Raw genomic sequence first — 21,358 nt, 5'->3', positions numbered from 1 at the left:
TAAAAACATCTGGTATTAAAAAGTCTGCTCTCTATTCGTGATACATGATGAAATTATACTCCCTCCCTCCAGAAATACCATGATCTCAGTCTAAAAATAACAAGATCATTTACAGGAGGCCATACATGGACACTGTGCCCATCCATTGACATGGATGACCTCGTGTCCTAGAAAAGATCAATTTATTTGAGCTCTTCTGAGACCTCGAAGGCAAACAGCTCCAAGAACCACCCAGGTAACCAACAGGAGGCACAGGAGAGTAACATCACAATGACTGATATTCAAGTTCAACTTTTAAATGCACCATGCAGAACTAACAAGAACACCTGTGTGGAGAATGTCCAGCCCATGCCCTTTCTGTCTCCCAGATCTGCACCAACATAGTTTTTCAAGTATGATCTGATTCTAGTTAATTCCAAAGACTTATTTTCTATTATGGATTGGCTTATTTGGGAATGTATCGTTCTAACTGTACTCGAAGCAGCAACACATGGTGAGACAACAGGCTTATCAACTATCCCAGGCATATGAAAACATGTGGCATTTGTAGACATACCACTTAGACTATGACTAGCGTGTAGGGGTTTTCACAGCCCGATTTTTTCCTAGCACGTCTTGTAGTAGTGTCATTTAGAAGAGGGTGTCCGCTGCATTCTTTTGCACAACACTACAGCTCCTCTTCAGAGAACTCCAAATTAGAATGTTTGTGGCGAGCCCTTCTCCCCTCCCTGGATGGATCCTTATTGGTTTTTGATGTATGAGGTGCACGATGCGCATTTGCTTTGTTCCTTTTGCTCTGAATGGTCGTGATTGAGCTAAGATGTCCAGAAACAGCACTGTTTCCAAACTTCCCCACAAGGTCTCTTTTCTTTATTTCTAAAATGAAAATTAACAACGCTGTTCACATGTTCAATATGTATTTTTATTTTAAACACCAGCACAACAAACACAATGACATAACAGGGCCATTAGCTTAATAATACTGATAACATTCCTTAACAAGGTTGGCTTATCATTTATATACATTGTTGTGTTTATCCAGAGCTATTTTAAATATTCTCTTAAGATACACTGTAAAACACAAATATTAACTATATACGGGTTGCAAACACAATGTGCTTAGCTACTACTTTCCGTGTTACTTAAATGAAATGACTCAAAGTTCCTCAAAATCATGTCCATTTGTGTTCATGGTTTCAGGATGCATGACTCGTCCCATGAATAGGATTGTACCTGTGTTCCGTTGGGAGTGGACAAAAGAAAAGGTGAGAAAATGGGATTAAGCAAAAAGCAAATGCTTATTTGTTTTTCTCTACATTAGTCATGTGCTAAAAGTGAACATATAAATATACTTTCATTTGTAAAAAAGATCATCCAAACATTAGAAAGTCTGTCATAAATTCTGTGGAAGAAAAAACAAAAATCATGGCCTCAGTTAAATAAAAAGTTTCATCGTACCCTGCTCATTAAAGTTCTACTCTCAGAACAGACTTACCTGTTCTCCGGTTTCTGATAAGAAAGAAAAATGGATGGTCCACAATAACTTGAGGATACAGCACAGCCATCCTGCTAATTGCAATCATTCCTGCGGTGCAGAGAGAGAGAGAGAGTAATTATGGGCTGGTGTGTGTGTGTGCAAAGCCTAATGAGTAATGTCTCAAACCCATTTATGCTTAATGTGAAGGCAGCAATTTACAGGAAGCAAGCGTTTGAAGATTTAACAAGACAGAAATTGTAAAGGTGTTAACATTTCTACCTGATCTGCAAAAGGAAACATACACACAGACACTCTCTCCCCATGTCAAAAATAATAATACAGTGTGTTCTATCTCCTTCATGATGTTTATTCTCAGTCGCAGATAAATACTTGTTTTACTAAAATAACCTTTGACTTGGGATGGGGAGAGCAGAGAGAAAAACAAAACAAACAAACAATATAAGGCCCTTCGACAGTTTCTTCCGATCTGAAGTCTTTGATTGCTTTCTGTTTGGAATGTGTATGCCAAGCCGCCCCGTGTCTAGCGGATGGTCAGGATGGCCGTGATTGAGGGGAAAGCACAGCAGTGAGGGCTGCTATGGGTTCCCACAGCTCGGCGGGGACCTTCCCTGGCAACCCTTAGCATGGCTTGATGCTAAGCAGGGGGGTCCATGACAAAATAATATTCTGGCATTATAGAGGGATTCTAAGACTGTCAATCATCACAGAAGCAGACAGCCTCAAAATCAAATCACATACGATTTTAGACTTTCTTGTTGTTAATCCTGCTATTCCCCTTTCCTGAAAATAATACTATTTAACTTGTAAAAAATGAATGAATGGGATCCTATAAATGGGCACATATACACAAAAGCTAGAAAGAATGTGTACACATATATTGTTTAGTTGATAGCTGAAGGAAAAATAAATAATACCAAATGTGGCAGTTCTTGAAAGTGGGATTAAGATAGAAAATCCAAAGGTGACAATAAAGATCACTTTCAGGTAGTTAGAGAAGTCAGAAGCATCAACATGACCCGGGCCTTTTACCATTACACTTCAGACACGCGCTTGACGTCCAAGTGGTTTAGAAATACCCGTCGATATAGTTGGTACTTCCTATCATGTACTCTAGATACTTTTAACGAATAAAAATTAGAAACACATTTACATAAGCAATTAAGTAAGGAGAAAAAATTACAAAATTAGAAACACTTACAAAATTAGAAACAAATTTACATAAGCAATTAGGTAAGAAGAAAAAATATTCAAATGGGCAGCGTGGTAGGAAATTCTACTCTCATGGAACCGCCAACATCCATCTTCCTGGGTCTCATTAGAGAGAAAATGAGATGCGCAGTACACGGGAGAGAGGGCCTTCGTGTGAGGCAAGTTGCCCAGCCTGTTTAGAAAAGTCTGCCTGCTTCAGCATTAGCGTGAGTCCTGTTAGAACAGAGCCCGTTTTCCTGGCTTGGTTCTGGAAATGACCTCCACCACCACACCAGCTTGTTAAAAATGTGTATACATTCTAGAAAAGGTGAGAAGAGTAGTACTGCTACTACTAATAAAACTTGGTACCTGAGGCGGCAGCAGCTTCTGAGCCTTCCTCATTCACCTCTATGAAGGCCTTGTGGATTGCTTTGGAAAGGAAAATCTCTTTGTTATCTGCGAAAAGAGAGAACCAGATGCATTACTTTAGCATCAGGTAGGGGAGCATTTTACCCCTTCTTAAATGGGTGTGAGCCACGTGCGAGATCCGAGACTGCTAGCAAACATAAGGAGAACGTTACAAGATAACATTTATGATCTTAAGAAAGTTTTGAAGATATGGTTTTAAAATTGTCCTTATTATAAATTCCCCTGTTAATCTTTCCCCTCATTTTGTCAGGAACTTGTTTCATCGTTTATTTCTTATATTGCAAGAAAATAGAATATGTGGTCCTCTGTTTGATAATTTCACATTAGCCCATAACTCAAGATTTAAAAGGTTTTACACATTGCTCTCTAATTTGAAATCTAAATCAATAAAATGAAAACATAAAATAAAATTCTTTTATTACCAGAAAGCTAAGAATGTTTCTTTTCTGTTAAAACAAAACAAAACAAAATTATAATTATGATGATAACATAAAATACTTAGCCTTGACTTCTAGGCTTTAGAAATATGAATAAATTAAAAAGCGACTTTCACTTCCAGTTAATTGGCTTAACGGAGGACCCACAAGCACGCTTTATCCTAATAGCAGAGGAAAGAATGCAGTTTTAGAGTCAGGAGGACTATTGTGATTTGTGAGCTTCTATTTATATTTGCTTTTAAGTTACGTACTTTTAGACACGGGTTTCCAATTATCCCCAAGATTAAAACAAATCAAACAAGAGTGCTCCATAAATAAATAGTGAAAATAGACGCGTGGAAGCAGTCCGATGGAGCCTCACGTTTGTACCCCTTTGTTTTCAAGTCTAGGAGGTCTGACACAAATTTAAAATAAACACCTGGGTGCTGAGCCCGAGGGCCATCAAGGCCATCTCTGGATGTATATTGAGTAAGGATTACTGTCTCAATATCTTATTTTATATTAAAATGTAATTTACCATAATATTAAATAATTATTGTGTGGTTTAAAATCAGGAAAGATGTGCATCGCCCTTGAACCCTTTCTCCGTACATACTCAATCTACACGCTGGGAAAGTAATCCCAGCCACCGGCCGCCGTATGACAAAGATTGTAGCTTCAGGCAGGCTTACTAAGACCTGCGATATGCAGATGACACCACCTCGCAAAGCCGAGAGGACTTGAAGCACTTATTAACTGCTCCTCCACATAAAGGAAAGAAAGCGTTCACACTGGCTGATAAACATCGTGATAAAAGAAGAGTTGCTAAATAGTTCATTTCCTTGTACCCACTATCAATGTCCATGGAGGTAAGTCAAACTTTCAAAGGCCTGCATAGGTCAACCCGGCCTTAGAAGACCTTTTCGAAATAGTAAAATGCAAGAATGTCATTTTGAGGACTAATGTGTGCTTGACCCAAGCCAGGGTACTTTCAATAACCTTTTATGCATGTGAAGGAGCCTTCGGGTGCTGTTGGTTAGCTACTGGGCTGCTGACCACAAGGGCAGGGGTTCAAACTCAGAGTCACTCCATAGAAGAAAAAGGAGGCTATCTGTCCCCCCCAAAACGAACAGTCCCGTAAATCCTATATAGATAGCATTACTACGATTAGAAACGACTTGATGTTCTGCTCCCCTCATGGTAACAATTTCCGAAACCTTAGACAGTGTTGCTATGAGCACGAAACGACTTGATGGCAGTGGGGTTGGTTTTTGGCTTATATGCTTGTGAAAGCTGGGCAATCAAGAAAGAAGAAGAACACATCGATGCATGTGAGTTATGATGTTGGTGGGAAATATTCCACATGCCATGGACAGTCCGAAGCAGGAGCAAATGATCTCGGAAGTAGTACAGCCACAATGTTCTTTAGACGTGAGGATGGCAGGACCCCGTCTCACATCCTTTGAACATGTTATCAGGCAGAACTAGTCTGGAGAAGCACATGATGCGTGGGAGTGACAAAAAGGACAAGCCCTCTCTGCCAGGATTGACCCAGTGGCTGCAATAATGAGCTCGAACCGAGTAATGATTGTGAGGATGGTGCAGGTGTGGGCAGGGTTTCTGTTTCACTCGACGACACCTGACAATAGTGATGACGATTAAACAGCCCATCGTACGTGCTATGATATTTTCTTGTATAAATCATTTTATGAATACAAGAAAATAAAAAGCAATTGAGCTTTTAAATTAAGCAATGAAGTATAATTAGTTCCCTCAAAACCAGAAAATGAGGTTTTCTCTATTTATAAAAACAAAGAAAACATGTAAAGTGCTTTAAGTAAGGACACAGCTATATTTAGCTGGCTAAACAAACATATGCATTCCAAGGCAGTAAGATATATTATTCAGCAGGGAACGGGTCCTCTGTTCATTTCAAGTTCTGCCACACATCTTTGTCAGTCTGCCAGGTAAAGGGGTCACAGATCAAGAGCCAGTAGTCTGGCCCTGGAAGCAAACGTGGCAGAACCAGGTTCCTAACAGGCAATGCGTGTCAGTGCTGCCAGCCAGGCTGCCTCAAATATTCTGAAGGACGCTCATCTCCAAGCCACTGAGTGATATTTCAGTCACACCTAGCTTTCACCCAGAAAACGATGCCACTCGACCCACCCTGCTGGCTACACAGCCTTCCTAAAGCCAAGAATCTCATCCCCTTTGTCCAAAGTGTAACTTTCCCCTCTTTTTGTAAAAGGAGATCAACATCTTTAACAAGATTCACGAAGAAAAATAAAGACAGTGAAAATAAACAGCATTAAAAATATAAAATAAACATTAAGAACCAAACCCCCTTCCAGGGGGATGGGCAACAGAAAAGTGGGTGAAGGGAGACATTGGTCAGTGTAAGACATGAAAAAATAATAATAATTGATCAATTATCAAGGGTTCATGAGGGGGGGAGGGAAAAAATGAGAAGCTGATACCAAGGGCTCAAGTAGAAAGAAAATGTTTTGCAAATGATGATGGCAGCAAATGTACAAATGATACAATGGATGGATGTATGGATTGTGATAAGAGTTGTAGAGCCTCCAATAAGATGATTTAAAAAAAAAGAACCCCAAAAGAGGAACATATCAAAAGATGTAGAAGCAAATTCTTTTAAAAAATATCAAAAATGGTTACATATAATTTCCTGCAGATACATTTATCTTAGTGAAACACCATTGATTTACTATCAGAGTAAACAATTTGATATGTTTTGATAGACGTTTATATCAGGAAACCACCCCCCTGGGCATGATACAACATATTTCCATCTCCCTTTAATGATTCCTTGTGCCTCTTTTGAAGAAAACTTAGAAAAGAAGCAGCTTTCTCGTGATTTTGATAATTTTATAAAGCATAAAAATTATAAAATTGAGTCAAGAAAAAAGGTTGAAAATAGTTCAAGATCAATTACATCAGGAGGAAAAAGTCTCCCCTCATCTCAAAATTCAGGACTTTGGCCCTGATGGGTTTCTAGGTGATAGAAACCAGATCTTCAGGATTCCAGTAGAATCATCTGAAAGAAAACCATTCCACACTAGAAAGAGGGCAGCACTACGAACCATCTCTGACTAATACTCTCTTCCTATCAAAATTGAACCAGGGCAGTATAAAAAAATCATCTTGGCCAAACTCACCTATTAAAAGGTAAACGTTCATTTTAAAAAACAGAAAACGTAAACCAAGAGTGGTTGTCAAGGGATATCAGACTGTGTGATGACATTTGAGCTGACAACCCTTTCTTCTAGGATAACGTTTGTTTTTTCAAATTACAAACCAATTTACATCTCTACACAACTACCAAAACCACTGCCACTGTTGTTGTAGTGTATAGTTAGAGAGTATATAATTCAAAGAGAGCCACACAAAGACCAAACCCTGTGTTCAGACTCCCTGGACATCATTGCTTGTTACATGATGAGTAGCAAATGTCTGCAGCTGTAAACTAGACCTTAGGGCATTTGACCTTCAGAAAAACATTCTCCTTTGGATACACATGGGAGAATATGTACAAATAAAAGATCACTTCATAGATACTGGAGGGTGGGGGAGAAACCTTTTGTTTTATCTTGGGGCAGACTTCAAGCATTCACACTAAAATCAAATACAAACTAAAAGGATTTTAAGCAAGTATGTGTCTGCAGGAATAGAGGTAGCTCCCAGCCCCCTAAGACTCCACTCTAATATTACTCATGCAGTGTAATTATGTATCAAACAAAGCCATATTCCCTGATCGATGACACACTCTTGGGGGGTCTTGCCTTAACCTGTCCTATTCATCTAACATCCCTGATGCTTCACACACTGCCTGGAACAAAGGAGGCGCTCAAATCGTTGATTCATTAAATAGGAATTCGAGGGGGGATTAAGGAGATTTATACTTGTGAGCTAGGTTTATTAATTAGAGAAAAGCTAACTGCTATCTTAAAAAAACAACTAAAACCAGAGGGAAATAGAACTACAATAGCACATATGCACACACAAAAAAACATACAAACAAACGTTTCTGTCCACTAGCCCTAATTATAGGGCTTCTTCTGGCCACAACAGATAAATGACTAGCCTTATTTCCTCCAGGCAACCTGGGCCAGACTTTTTATCACGGATAAGAGGAGAACAAGGCCAGTGAACCCTCGGGTCCCCAGAGAGGCTCTGGGCAGCCAGTCAAGCTCTCTTGAAGAAGACAGGGTAAAGTAAAAAAGGCTTCCATTCCATCACTGAGCACATTGCATTGACTGAGCATCCTCCACTTACAACACATTGTGCAGGGCACCAAAGACTCTGAGCATCTGTGATTAGCCTCATGCTGGCAGGATGGCCATCATGGAAGAAATACCACTAAATCCCTGGTAGCAAAGTTCCTATAAACAACCAACTCAAAATGCTTTCTCTGTCACCAGGGGCATGCTCAAAATAATAAACGGATGAGAATATTATAACAAAATTAACAATACCAAAAACTACTCTGTATTCTACTTGCTAAAATACTTTTGCTTCAGGCCCACCCATGAATGCTTATTTCTAGAATTGGAGCTCCTTCCAGGCAGACGTATTATATTCTCTGGATTGGTTTTGTTATACAGTCAGCAAAGATTTGTTGGCTTTTTCGTTCATGGACTGAGCACCTATTACTTATCAGACACTGGTGATACACTGGGTATATACACCATGGTGCACTTCTTTCCTAATCAGAAGAGCACAGACATGAAATGATAACAAAAGAGAGCTCAGAAGCAAACCAAGAAGGGATCACAATGTAAGAACGTGGTTTTCACTCAGAAAATGAGGCCAGGGGCTGTCTTCATGGGCTGAGGGAAAAGGGAGACAGAGAATCGAGACGAGGTATTGGAAAGGGTACTGTGCGAACGTAAACTCATGAAACGACTTTAAGGGGAAGGAAGAGCCAGAATGTTAGCTGTGCAAAATCGTCCAGGCAGGGAAACAGGAGGAGATCTGGAATTGCAGGAGATGGAAGAGAACCACAGCTGTCGGGGTGTCAAGGACATGGAGACAAGAGCTGCCGCGACCATCAGTCGACAGCGCTTGAGGCTGTCCTGAATATGGCTCTCGCTGTGTCTGCTTAGTTCCTCTACCTTATTTGCTCTTTTAACAAAGCCTGTCGTTCATACTGACGGATTTAGCACTCTCTTTCTCCTTCCACCCCCACCTTCCAAGAGGATCATCTATTAATCCAAATGCTGACAGTCATTCATTTCCATTACAAAAACAGCCATACTCTATAACAGGATCCTGGCTGCAACTAGATGAGCATTTTCAATGGAGCAGGAAAGCAAATGACTCTCAACCCTCTCTACATTCCTGTTTATGGTATGAGTCTTTACCGGTGTTCCATGCTAATGACTTTGAGCCCCAAACTAAGGACATCAAAATGAGATGACACAATAAAGGCGTCTCATTCATTCTCTCATTCAGCCAGTACTCAGCAGAAACCACAGAGCTGGGCACAGTAGCAAACACAGATCAATCTTTGGGAGGTTTAACTTCTAGCAGGGGATAGGAGACATGTCAGTAGCAATCATGCATTGCAAAATGGATAAATGCTTAAAAAAACCATAGGAGGCAGTAGACCCAAGGACGAGGGAGTAATTACTCTGGTCAGTGCAATCCTGGTGACTTGATGAAGCGGGTGTTTGAACGGACGCTCAGTGTAAGAAGTAGGACACATGGCGATGGGATGTCCAGCGGGAGGAGTTCATAGAGCTGGGAGATGCGAGATTGGGAGCAAGTGTTCCTTTGGCCTGAGCACCAGCTGTGCATGGTCTCAGCAGGAATGAAAGCGGGAGGAAGCTAAGGTCCTGCTGTCCTGCCGAGCAGTAGACGGTGCACAGCAGATGTAAGAGCGGCTTTGAACAGGGCCTGGAATGATCTGAGAGGAAGGCTTAAGGCGATTCCTCTTGGCAGAGGTAGATACAATGGAAAGACATTGGAAATCATTCAGAAGGCAATTGCAGTGGTGTAGGGCGGGGGCCGTGAGAGGCTGAAAGAAGAGTGGACACCACATGGAACAGAAAATGAAAGAGCAGATTCAAGAGATCTTCGTCAAAGGCTCTCAAGTTGCTCACTTTTTTCCAGAAGCAAGAAGTAAAGCAGGGTTTTTTCACACCTTCCACCCCCCCACACACACACACACACTCCTAGCTAGATCACATTTGCCATTTTTTGCAGATAGATAACATTTTTATTACATAACTGAAGTATTTAGCAAGACCAAAATTGTCCTGAAATGCTCTCTGGGAGCTTTCAAATGTACTTTCATTTCTGGCTAATGTGACTTAAAACTTTCCCTTAGTCTTTCTAGTACAACATTTAGTTGGAAGAGTAATATGTACACAAAGTAAAGCTGCAAGCGGTACTCAATGGTACCCAGATCAGAAGCTCCCCCGCCTTTAAAAGCCTCTGTCCGGTACAGAGGAATGGCTGCTCTCTGTTTCTAAGCTGTGGTTGAAAAAATGGCATTTAAAATCCTATAGACACACACAAATAAATCCATAAATAAAATTCTACATACAAATGCATGGTCTCCTTGTCTGTCATTTGATTCAATGCACCCCATTCAACCTTGAGAGGGTTTTCCCTCTCTGTGACCACGGTGCTTTTCCCCGAGTACACGCTTTCTCTACCTTGGCATTATTGATATCTGAGGCTGGATAACTGTTTGCTGTAGGGGGCTGCCCAGTGCATTGTGGGATGCTTAGCAACATCCTGGCCCCAACCTACTAGATGTCAGTATCACCCCCCATTGTGACCATCCAAACAGCCTCAGGCATTGCCAGAGGTGTCCTGGGGGACAAAATTGTCCTGGTTGTGACAACGATTCTAAAACAGAAATCATGTTTCCAGCATTCTTCCTTTCATTAAATCCAGCCGGGTCATAGGACATCTTTCTCTTTTACAAGTCTGTATGTCCCTTCAGGGTAGTCATGGTACCTTAATCCTTTCTTCACTTTTATGACACACTACTTTGCTTTTACCATCTGCCAGAAAGGGAGTCCTGGCAGTTTGCTGGTTATGGGTTGGGCTCCTGTATGCAAAATCCACAGTTTGAAACCACCAGCTGCTCTGTGGGAGCAAGACGGGGTTTCTCCTCCCGTAAACAGCGAACAGTCTCAGAAACCCACAGGGCAGTCCTACCCTGTCCTATAGGGTCACTCCGAGTCAGCAGCAACTCGATGGCCCTGAGGTGTTTTTTTTTCTTCTTCTTTTTTTTAACATTTTATTAGGGGCTCACACAACTGTTATCCCAATCCATACACACATCAATTGTGTAAAGCGCATTTGTACATCGTTCCTCAAAACATTTTCTCTCCATTTAAACCCCCGACATTAGGTCCTCATTTTCCCCCTCCCTCCCTGCTCCCCTCTCCCGCATGAGCCCTTGATAGTTTATAAATGGGTATTTTCTCATATCTTGAGGTGTTTTTTTTAATAAAAGTCATACGCAGGGCATAGGAGATAATTAGTGTTATAGATCTTAAACACCATGAGATTCTCATCGAAGTAGAATGTAATAACCAAAGACATACAAACAATTTTGCTGGATACTCGTGTTATAGACAGACACATGAATCATCAAGGCAAAAAACTAGACAGGTGAAAAGGATACCAATCATGCCAGCTGCTGAAATAAATGGTGCAGAGAAGGAATAAAAGAATGCTATAGGAGTTAAAGGAAGCAGAGAAGCAATTTTTATAGTGGTGTTGATAGACAGGTGTTGGATGGCTGGTTCATAAGTTAATATATATATGCAGGAGAAAGAAAGAGAGCGAGAAGATGGGGAAGAGGAGGAGGAGAGGGAGGCAGAAAGGGTTGAAGGAGAGGGCAGAGGGAGAGGGAGAAAGGGGGAGGAAGAGGGGGTGCATAAGGGGGAGAGAGAGAGGGAGAAACACTGATTGAGGTGGATAGTATGCTGGGGCTACCGGGATTCTGACAAAATTAGCATGTGTAATTTCATAATCAAAGAATTTACACAGAAAGCTTGAGAAGCTTGCTTTAGCTCTTTCTTCTTGTGATCCCAAAGACCTGAATTGGTGGTATTTGAAGATGGCCAAACCTGAATTTCTTACTGGTGTATTCAGGAGGACAATATTCTAAGAAGTATAACAATATACCCGAATAAATCTTTTTTCTGTTTCTCCTTTTTCATTTGCCCTTTAACAAACATTTACTCTGCGCCAATTATGTGTCAGCCCAGAGTGAGGCACTGAAAATGCATTATGTGGGCAGGACTTTGAGACAGATCCAATTCTGGATCTGGAACAGATAGTTTGCATATGATGGTATGAACTCTCTGGAAGATCCCAGCATATTTAAATCCCCAGTCTCTATTCCTAACACACATTACGCTCTCTAGCTTCCGTAGCGTAGCCCTGAGTCAGAACTGACTTCATGGCAGTGCGTTTGGTTGGTTTGAGGCTCTATCTCCAGTAAAGACATTTAAATATTACCTCGATGTCAGAATTATAAACTTCACCAACCACAGTAGCTGATTTATCACAGGACTGAGAGGAAGCAGTATTCTGTGGTGTGAAATAACTGCCTACGGATTTGGGTGAGACAGTGAGAAACTGTAATCAAACTGAAAATTTGAGTCATGGTAAGAAAACAGAATGTATTTCTACAGCTTGAATTTGGCCAATATGGTAAGACAGATTCTCTCAATTTCTAAAGATGGGGGCATAAGAACTTTAAAGGATACGGTGCTTGAGCTAGGAAGATATTTCTACCGCAGGTACAAGCGTATCAATACCAATAGGATCCCCCTCAGTTCTTTTTGAAATCCTACTGAGGAGCTCCGAGCCTAGGAGCTTGCACGTGAACTATGAACACTTTTACACAGAGAGAAGCCCTCTATTCGGTGTGCCCAGGAACACTTGATGGGAGGCATTCGGAAAAACTCTGATCTCTGAAATATAAGCTCTCCAAACAAAGGGTAGAAGGTTTGGTACCAAAACATTAGTAACATCTCCTTGTTAGGAGCTGACTGTTGTTTAGAAAATAACCAACCCAATCTTAAATCTAGGAGGCTCTGGCCTTTTTTATGACAGACCCCTGGAGAATTTGTTGAAAGCTATCAACGTATCATGTTCCCCCATTTGTGTGTCTGCTTCTCCTCCTCTCTCTCTCTCTCTCTCACACACACACACACACACACACACACACACACACACACACACATGCACACACCCTCCTTGAATTCAATCGAGTTAATCTATGAGTTTTCACGCTCCAAGTTTAGGAGCTATCGCTTCAGTTCTCTTTAAAGGGAAAATAAAGGTCAATCAACTGCATGTAAAGAGCACTTGGCTATTGTTTCTTTCGTCTTAATATATTCCTGACTTCAGCTCATCAGAAAACACTTTCTGTCCCGTCCCCCCCCAACAATTAACTGCTCCTTGGGGGAAGATGCATCTCGACTTTCATAAAGATTGGCAACCTTGGAAACTGTACGGGCAGTTCTACTCTGTCCTATAGGGTTACTTTCAGTCAGAATTGACTCAGTGGCAATGTTTATAAAAATGATTAAAAAACTATTACATTAGCTTACTAGTGATGTATTTCAATGATATATTTCTTCAGGTTAGCTGCATAAAAGTATTTCCAAAATATTTACATGCTCCAAATGTTCATATCAACACTATTTATTTATTTATTTATTTATTTATTACCCTGATCTTACTAGAGTTATTGATCCAAATGATCCAACTGAATTTTGTTCTTGGTATATTTAAAATAAATTATACAACACCCAAGGTGTCAAACATTTTTTGAAGCAACTTCTTCAAAACTGCCATATGTTATGAAGGCTAAGGAAAGTTTTATGTCAGTTCACTGGAAATTTTTTATTCCTTTAAAAAAAGGTATCCAGTTATTACAGTAGACACTCATTTATCCTCTTCTCCCTATATAATCATTACAGAATTAGATATTAAATAAAAACATTTATTGATTATTCTATAAAGCATAATGTGTTGATCAGGCTAATGTAAACATAAAGTTATGAGAATATTATAATTTTCTATTTAGAAATTGAATATATATTTTTATAGGTAATAACTATATTTTATCTCAATATCTTATAAAAAAATAAAGAATTCAACATCATTGTCTTAAAAAGTTGTATGAAATGCATTTCTAAGTCGTTCATTTCTTACCAGACAGGGCTGTCAAATTTGCATTTTTAATGAAAACTTCAGTTATTCCAAGAGCCTTCAAAACATCTTTTAAATCGAGTTCCTGTTCCACTGTGAACCTGGAGAACATATATGGGGAGCGCATTAGTCACAGCAATTTAAGTATCAATCACTTAGAACAAGAATATAATGTTACATGGGATGATTTTAAAAGTGGTATTTTATAGTCAGTAAACCATGAAAAGACAGAAACTGTCTTTTCACTGCAAGTAACATTTGATTGTGCTTATGAAAAAAGGGAGCAGCAAAGAGAATGCTGAATCAAAATAAAATTAAATTTGTAAGTAAAAAATATATAGGACATAATCACCCAACAGAAATAGATGATAGAACAGATGGGTTTCAAAATCAAGAATTGTTCCTCTACAACTATGTGAGACTTGTAAAGAAGTTGCCTTCAAACGCATTTTACCTAGCAAATAATATATTTTATTTCTTAAGCTGGCAGTGCTACATGTAACCAAGGTATTTCAGTCTCCTCTTAGGGGCAGTTCTTCTCTGTCCTACAGAGTTGCTCTGAGTCGGGACTGAAAAGTTGGCAAAGCATTGTTTCTTAGTATCTGGTCAATTTATCCTGCCCTCACCCAAAAAACCTCAAACCACGCTGTCTGACATAGGGTAGATCGTGCCCATCGGGCCCTCAGGTACAGGGTTTCCAAGGTTGTAAATCTTTGCAGTCAGCTTCCTGTTTTTTCTTTCTCCTGTGGAGCAACTGGTGGGTTTGAACCTCCAACCTTGTGGTTAGCAGTGCAACACTTGCTTACGATGCCATCAGACATCCTATTCCTGGCCCCATCAGAAGGCTGAAATCAAGGTTATGTTCTACTTGAATGGGATTGTTTCAAATCTCAATAGCCGTCCAACTCAGTGAAAGAAACACACATCTGCATGGTGTTCTTAATCTCACGGGAAAGCTGGTTCTAAGGGTAACATCGCAGAAAAAGTGTTGTCTATTCCAAGTGAGCAGCATATACTGTATATTTAAGATTATTCACTTTTATAATTAGAGATTTTTAAAAATCATTTTATTGGGGGCTGAGATTTTTTTAAAACAAAAGAATAATAAGATGTTAAGTTTGTCTAAGGAATCTCATTCATTGTTGTCCCAAAAGATCCACCACTTGTATAACAAAGAATAAACATTATTTTAAAGATTTGAATGAAAGTCAGATCTAGAAGTACAATAGTCATCAATGGAACATTCCTTCGGAGATTTCCACAGAAAGCACGTTTGGTCCCGTAGAAGAATGTCACCCACATCACTGGATTACACTCTCACTCTTTAGTGAAAGGTATGGATCAAACATGACTTCATTAACCAACAAATACATTAAAACAATAAAAATATTGCTTATTTTAATTGAAAATAACTGGCTAAAATGAAGTATTTTAAGTTATCACTTCCAGAACAATACAGATTATACATTTGATTTTTCAGAAAATAGGCTAGGTTCTTATAAGGGCTAAGTCTGTAATAGAGCTACATTACAGAGCATTATTTCTGGTGTTTGGTTTCAAGATAAATGAGAAGGAAGTGATTATTTATGTGGCACTTACTGTATACCAGGTAATCTATAACCCTTAGAGGTAGCTATCATTACTACCCACACATATGGAAGAATCTCAGACACAGAAAGATGGAACAACTTGACTACATACATGACAAAGCAGAGAGAGAGCCGCGTACTCTAAGTATGTCTTGATTACCAAAATAGGAAAGTGAAGGAAGATATTCCAAGAGGTTTCTTTTTACATCTTAAAAGCAACTTGGTTTGTTTCACACTTTTGAGACTGGTGTGGTCAGATGAGGATGACTAATAAAGCAAGATGAATTTAGCAAATTCCTTAATCTGACCTTTGGCTTTGGCATATGGAAAATGGCGATAATAATCTTCTTTCATGGTATTGTTGGAAGGATTAAATGAGGTTTCAAAAAGCTTCAGGGTTGTATTGGCACCCAAGAGGCAATGCAATCACGGGCAGATAACATTAATATTACTTATGATATTACTCTGAAGTATATCATGCCACATTGTTCTTAAGAACCCATGACCATGGAGTTAGTTTTGACTCATAGTGGCCTTACAAGATGCAGTAGAACTTCTCTAGATGGTTTTCCAGGCTGTCAATCTGTACAAAGGGAAATAGCCTCATCTTGCTCCCGCTGGGTGGCTGGTGGGTTTCAACTGCTGGCCTTTTGGTTAGCAGCCTACACTGTAAATCACTACACCACTAGAACATTGTATGGTTTTGTTTTAGTAATGTTGGAATGATCTGTATTAATCCCTGATGTTGAAAATAAGGAAAACCTCAATATGGTGTATTAACATAATAGTCAAAGCAATAGACTCAAACATAACCAATGATCTTAAAGATAGAGCAGAGAGCCAGGTAATTCTCATTCTGTTACATGAGCGCAAGTCAGAAAGTGTGCTACAAAATCATACAAATATAAAAAAAATCGTACAAATCTTTATTTAGTATCAAAATATGAAGCTATTTTTTCTCAACATATCACCTATCTACATCCTTTGAAGGCAATAGAGATCGACTTCTTGGCAATGCAGTATTTTAAAAACTTTCTCCAGAAGAATTCTATGTTCTTTCATCTGGACCACATCAAAATGCAGTCTAGGCATCCTTGAGGGTTTCAAATATGGTTCTTAGGAAATGTTCTTTGTATTTTGGGAACAAAAGGAAATCTGTAAGGACAAGAACAGGGCTGTAGGGCGGATGGGGTAAGGTTTCTCAACAAAATCATTATGGGGCACCCTTTGCTACATTTAAAGAAAGAGCAGGTACATTATTGTGGTGGGACAAATATTCTCAGTGCAACTTTCCTGACCTTTTGTTCGCCAGCGCAGTTTTTGGTTTCTGGAAGTTTCTTCCTAATATACTCTCATGATCTTATGTCTTTCAAGATCATCTCTCCAGGTGATCCGTTGGCAATCACTTAAACAGTCACTGTTACCTACTGATAATGATGAGGCTTTCGACTCACATGAACAGTTACAATCTCAGAACCCAGAGGGGAAGCTCTACCCTGTCCTCCAGGGACACTATGAGCCAGAGTGGATTCAATGGCAATGAGTTTTGGTTTATTAGCTACTGTGAGGCCTCTCTATCTTGAATTTAAGTGGCCAGCAGATCCTCTGGGAAGTCACAGTTTTGATTAGGTGTTAAAGCACCCTACCAAGACTAAAACAAATATTTTACTGAGAGAACTTGACTGTAGCCATCCATTTATCACAGAGACACATTCCTGCACATTTTGCTTGAAATTAACTTGTACATGTGGAACCTGGAACTAGTAGCAATGCTTTTTTGGGTGACCCTTACATGTAAGACTGCCTTGAGTTGGAATCAACTAACATCAATAATTCTACCCATGGATAGTCAAAAGTAGTGTCACAGTCTTTCTAATATTTGCATCATTTGACATAGGGCAAAACACACAGGCTGAAGTGAAACAGAATTGATGTAGCCATAAGATTTTTTTTTCAAAGTTCAAGACAGCATTCCATTAACTCTACTTGTTCATCCTTTATCCTTTATTCCTTATAAAATGATTTCCACAATGGGCTATTAACCATCCCTTAAACATTTTCTTATCAACAAGACTAACACTAATATGAATATTCATGAGCAATTCCTATTTATTGTATGCTTACTGTTACCCCGGCACAATGAAATCTCTTTATGTCTAGTGTCATATTTAATCATACCAATAAACCTATGAGATAGGTACTGTTTACAGAAGAGGAAATGGGGACTCAAAGCTAAGTAACTTGCTCTGATCACACAGCTATTAAGTGGCAGCCTAAGTGGTATGTGAATCTAGAGCTCTCTGATTTGAAAGCCCTCCACAAAATATTAACTACTAGAGCTCTAACAATAGATTTTAAAATAAAATAATAGTATAGGTAGCTTTTAACTTTCATCCATCAATTTTTAAAAAAACACATTTTTAAAGTCAAAGGCTTTCCTGATTTAGAAAAGGCATACAACATAATAATTATACATGTGCACATTTCTATCTGAATAGGTTAAAGAGATAGAGGGTAGAACAATGAAGAATGAGTAGTTGTGTGAAGGAAGTACCAGAAAAGAAAAAAAATATGTTAATTACAAAGATATTTATAACATTTTTAAATAATTAAGAAGGTAATCTAACTTTTGATTAGCTTTTCTTTGTAGAAACACCTAATAAAAAGGCACTCATAGAAAAATCAGATGGCTTATGGGTTGATTTTCTTATGGAAACATGAAACTGAGATGCTTTCTTAATACAGCAGGATGGTTTTTGGTTACAAAACAGAGATCCATTTCACATCCTTTTATTTCTAGAACTCTGATCACAAATGACAGAAGTCAAAATGGAAAGATCCCTCTATATTCAAAACACTCACATACTTGATTTTATTTCAGGAAAATCTCCTCTTATCTACACTATAACCAGTAAAGATGGAAAACTAAGAGTATGCAGTAAAGAGAAAAAATTAGAAAAGCCAGGTTTTTATATTTATTTATTATTAAATACTACTTAGAGAATATCACATATAAAGTTACTCATATGAATGCTAGAACTTAAAATGTACACTTAAAAATAAACAATAGTACTAATTGATAATACCTTTATCATGCTTGTTATGTGTCAAGCATTGTTATAAAGTGCTTTTCAGATTACATATATATGTGTATATGCATATATATATATATAAACATACCCAAACACACTGCCATAGAGTTTACTCTAACTCACGAGGACCCCATGCGACAGAGAAAAAACACTCCTGAGAATTCTGTATGGAATTAGATTTTCGCCATCTTTCTTCCATTGAGTGACTAGTGGATTCAAACTGCTTACTTTTTTGAATAAATAACTGAGGCATTTAACCACTATGTAACACCAGGATGCTCTATATATTTAATACAATACCCTACATACCAGCCTATTTACTTTTGCTATTAGAGCTCAAGTAGAAGAGAGAGTTGGCAATCTTATATAGTATAAATGTACAATTATGCATGGACCATGTGCCATTTTACTTAATTTGGAAATTTCTCATAAGTATAGCAATCTTATCCTTTACCTGAAAAGAATCTTCTGTGTTTTAGAATACTACAATTTCAAATAGCCATCAGACTGCTCGAAGATTGATTATTTAGAGGCACTAAACAGCAACAATACGAAAGGAACTGCTCTTCCTTCTGCCTCTGCAAAAGACCTACACGTCTTAATGAGAGGCTGGAAAGCGCTGTGTAAAACCTCTAGTGTGCAGCTACTGCTCGGTGCATCGAGTCTGTTCCTCCTCACAGCTGCCCTCTGGGACAGACTAGAGCTGCCCCAGGGAGTCGTTGGGGGTGGGAGTCTCTAAGGAGGAGCTCACTGGGTCTTTATGCCTACCTGGGCCACTGATGGATTGGAAGAGCTTTTGGTTAGCAGCCAAGCACTTGGCCACAGTGCTGCCAAGGCTCATTTTAACCTCTAATATAATTCAAAGTAAAAGAACCTGTCAAGCAGAGCAAGAATGTGGTAAAATTATAGAAATTTAAAGTTGCCTTTTCAGCCTATTAACTCTGTATGATTAAAAGTGTATAAACCAGTAATGGTGGAGCAGATCTAAAACATAGATGTTAGAAAAAATTTGCCATGGTGAAAATTGATTGCACAGATACGACTTTCACTGAATATTTAACCAATCCTAATCCTGTAGAAGTCCTTGGTGACAAATGGTTAGGACCTTGGCTACTAGTTAACTGCTTGGTGGTTCGCATCTGCCCAAAGGCACCAGGGAAGAAAGCCCTGCTTCTGAAAGGTCAAAGCCATGACAAGCAGTTCTATTCTGAGACATGATGGTTGTCCCGGAGGCATAGCTGACTTGACACTAACTGGTTTGGTGTTTGCTTTATTGTTGTTTCAATTCTGTGACATGGAGAATTGAATTTCCCCACTGACTCCTACTGACATAAATGTTTGGTAATAATCAATTAGCTAAAAATAGAAACAAATGAATTCATCTTCTACAGCTATGGTATTGCTTTGCTATGCATGGCAGTGGTTTAATCTACTGCACAAGACCTCTTTAGAGTGCTGAAGACTGAGGAGGTTACACTGAGGACTGACATGCCCCTGACTCAGGCCATGATTTTTCAATTGTCTCACAGCATGTGAAAGTTGAACACTGAATAATAAAGATTGAAGAAGAACTGATGCATTTGAATCATGGTGCTGATGAAGAATATTGATAGTACCACGGACTGTCAAAGGTACCATCAAATCAGTCTTGGAAGAAGTACAGCCAGAATGCTCCTTGGAGGCAAGGAGGGTGAGATTTTTGTCTTATGTACTTTAGACATGCTATCAGGAGGGACCAATGGACATCAATGGACACCAATGAGGACCAAAAGGACATCATCCTTGGTAAAGCAGAAATTGACGCAGTTGCTGCAACAATGGACTCAAACAGAACAGCAACTGTGAGGATGGAGCCGGACTGGAAAGTGCTTCGTACTGCAGTACATAGTGCCACTGTGAACCAGACTGACCTGACAGCACATCAAAACAGCAGCAGCTGATGGAGTCCTGGTGATTTCCACAGTTGCCTTGTGGGCTACCAACACCAGGGTTAGCAGTTTGAAACTACAAAGAAGGAATATGCTATCCACTTCAGAAGAATTAGCCACTGAAAACCCTATGGGTAGCATAGAAACATTGTCAGGTACTGAACACCTAATGACTAGAAGCCGAGCGTTATCAGAGGTAGTGTCAGAAGATGGGCATCTCTGGTTGGAAGGCACTCAAGTATGACTGAGAAAGAGCTGCCTTCTCAAAGTAGAGTCAGCATAATGACGTGGATGGAGTAAAGCCTGCAGGACTACAGCCTCGGAGGCTTTAATTTGCTAAAGGGGCAGGACTCAAACTGAGAAGAAACTGCTGCAGACATCTGAAATCCAGGAGAGAAAGACCTATAGAGGCAGCAATAGGATGGACGATTGCCTAGAGAGGCATAGCAGGAGAGGACGGGGTGGTGGGGGGTTGGGAAGCTAACAACAATGAGTACAAAAAGAGAATGTTCTGAAATTGGTTGCAGTGATTGCACAAATCTTCTTAATATGATTGAATGATTAAATTGCATTATATGTGAAGTGCATGCCAATAAAACTATTTAATAATAATTATAACTTGGAATATGAGATGTATGAGTTTAGGAAAATTGGAAATCATTACAAATGAAATGGAGCATGGAAACATTTATATTCTAGGCATTCGTGAGCTGCATTGGACTGGGATTGGTCACTGTGAAACATAAAATCATATGGGAAATGAAAAACTCTCAATATGCAGATGACACAACTCACTGGTTGAAAGTGAGGAGGACTTGAGGCACTTAAAGCACTTGATGATGATCAAGCATTGTAGCCTTCAGTATAGATTACAACTCAATGTAAAGAAGACCAAAATCCTCACAACTGGACCAAAAGGTAACATCATGATAAATGGAAAAAAGGCTGAGTTGTCCAGGATTTTTGTCTTGCTTGGACCCACTCACAGTAGTGCTCATGAAAGCAGCAG

The 21,358-nt window shown here is 39.3% G+C and overlaps 1 protein-coding gene across 1 annotated transcript in view; it reads right to left on the bottom strand.

Moving 5' to 3' along the window:
* Positions 1 to 900: 900 nt before the first annotated feature.
* SERPINI1 (serpin family I member 1) overlaps positions 901 to 21,358 on the bottom strand; it is a 99,636-nt gene continuing 79,178 nt past the window's right edge. The window contains exons 6-9 of the mRNA XM_004704100.2: positions 13,744 to 13,841; positions 3,056 to 3,142; positions 1,496 to 1,585; positions 901 to 1,233 (exon numbers count right to left, since the gene is read on the bottom strand). Of these exons, the coding sequence (XP_004704157.1) occupies positions 1,157 to 1,233; positions 1,496 to 1,585; positions 3,056 to 3,142; positions 13,744 to 13,841 (352 nt within the window). The 3' untranslated portion in view covers positions 901 to 1,156. The remainder of the gene's footprint in view (positions 1,234 to 1,495; positions 1,586 to 3,055; positions 3,143 to 13,743; positions 13,842 to 21,358) is intronic.

This window comes from Echinops telfairi, unplaced genomic scaffold (assembly GCF_000313985.2).
Source record: "Echinops telfairi isolate 266 unplaced genomic scaffold, ASM31398v2 ScPeMD7_7420;HRSCAF=8458, whole genome shotgun sequence".
NCBI lineage: Eukaryota > Metazoa > Chordata > Mammalia > Afrosoricida > Tenrecidae > Echinops > Echinops telfairi.
This window is presented reverse-complemented; position numbering and strand designations above follow the sequence as displayed.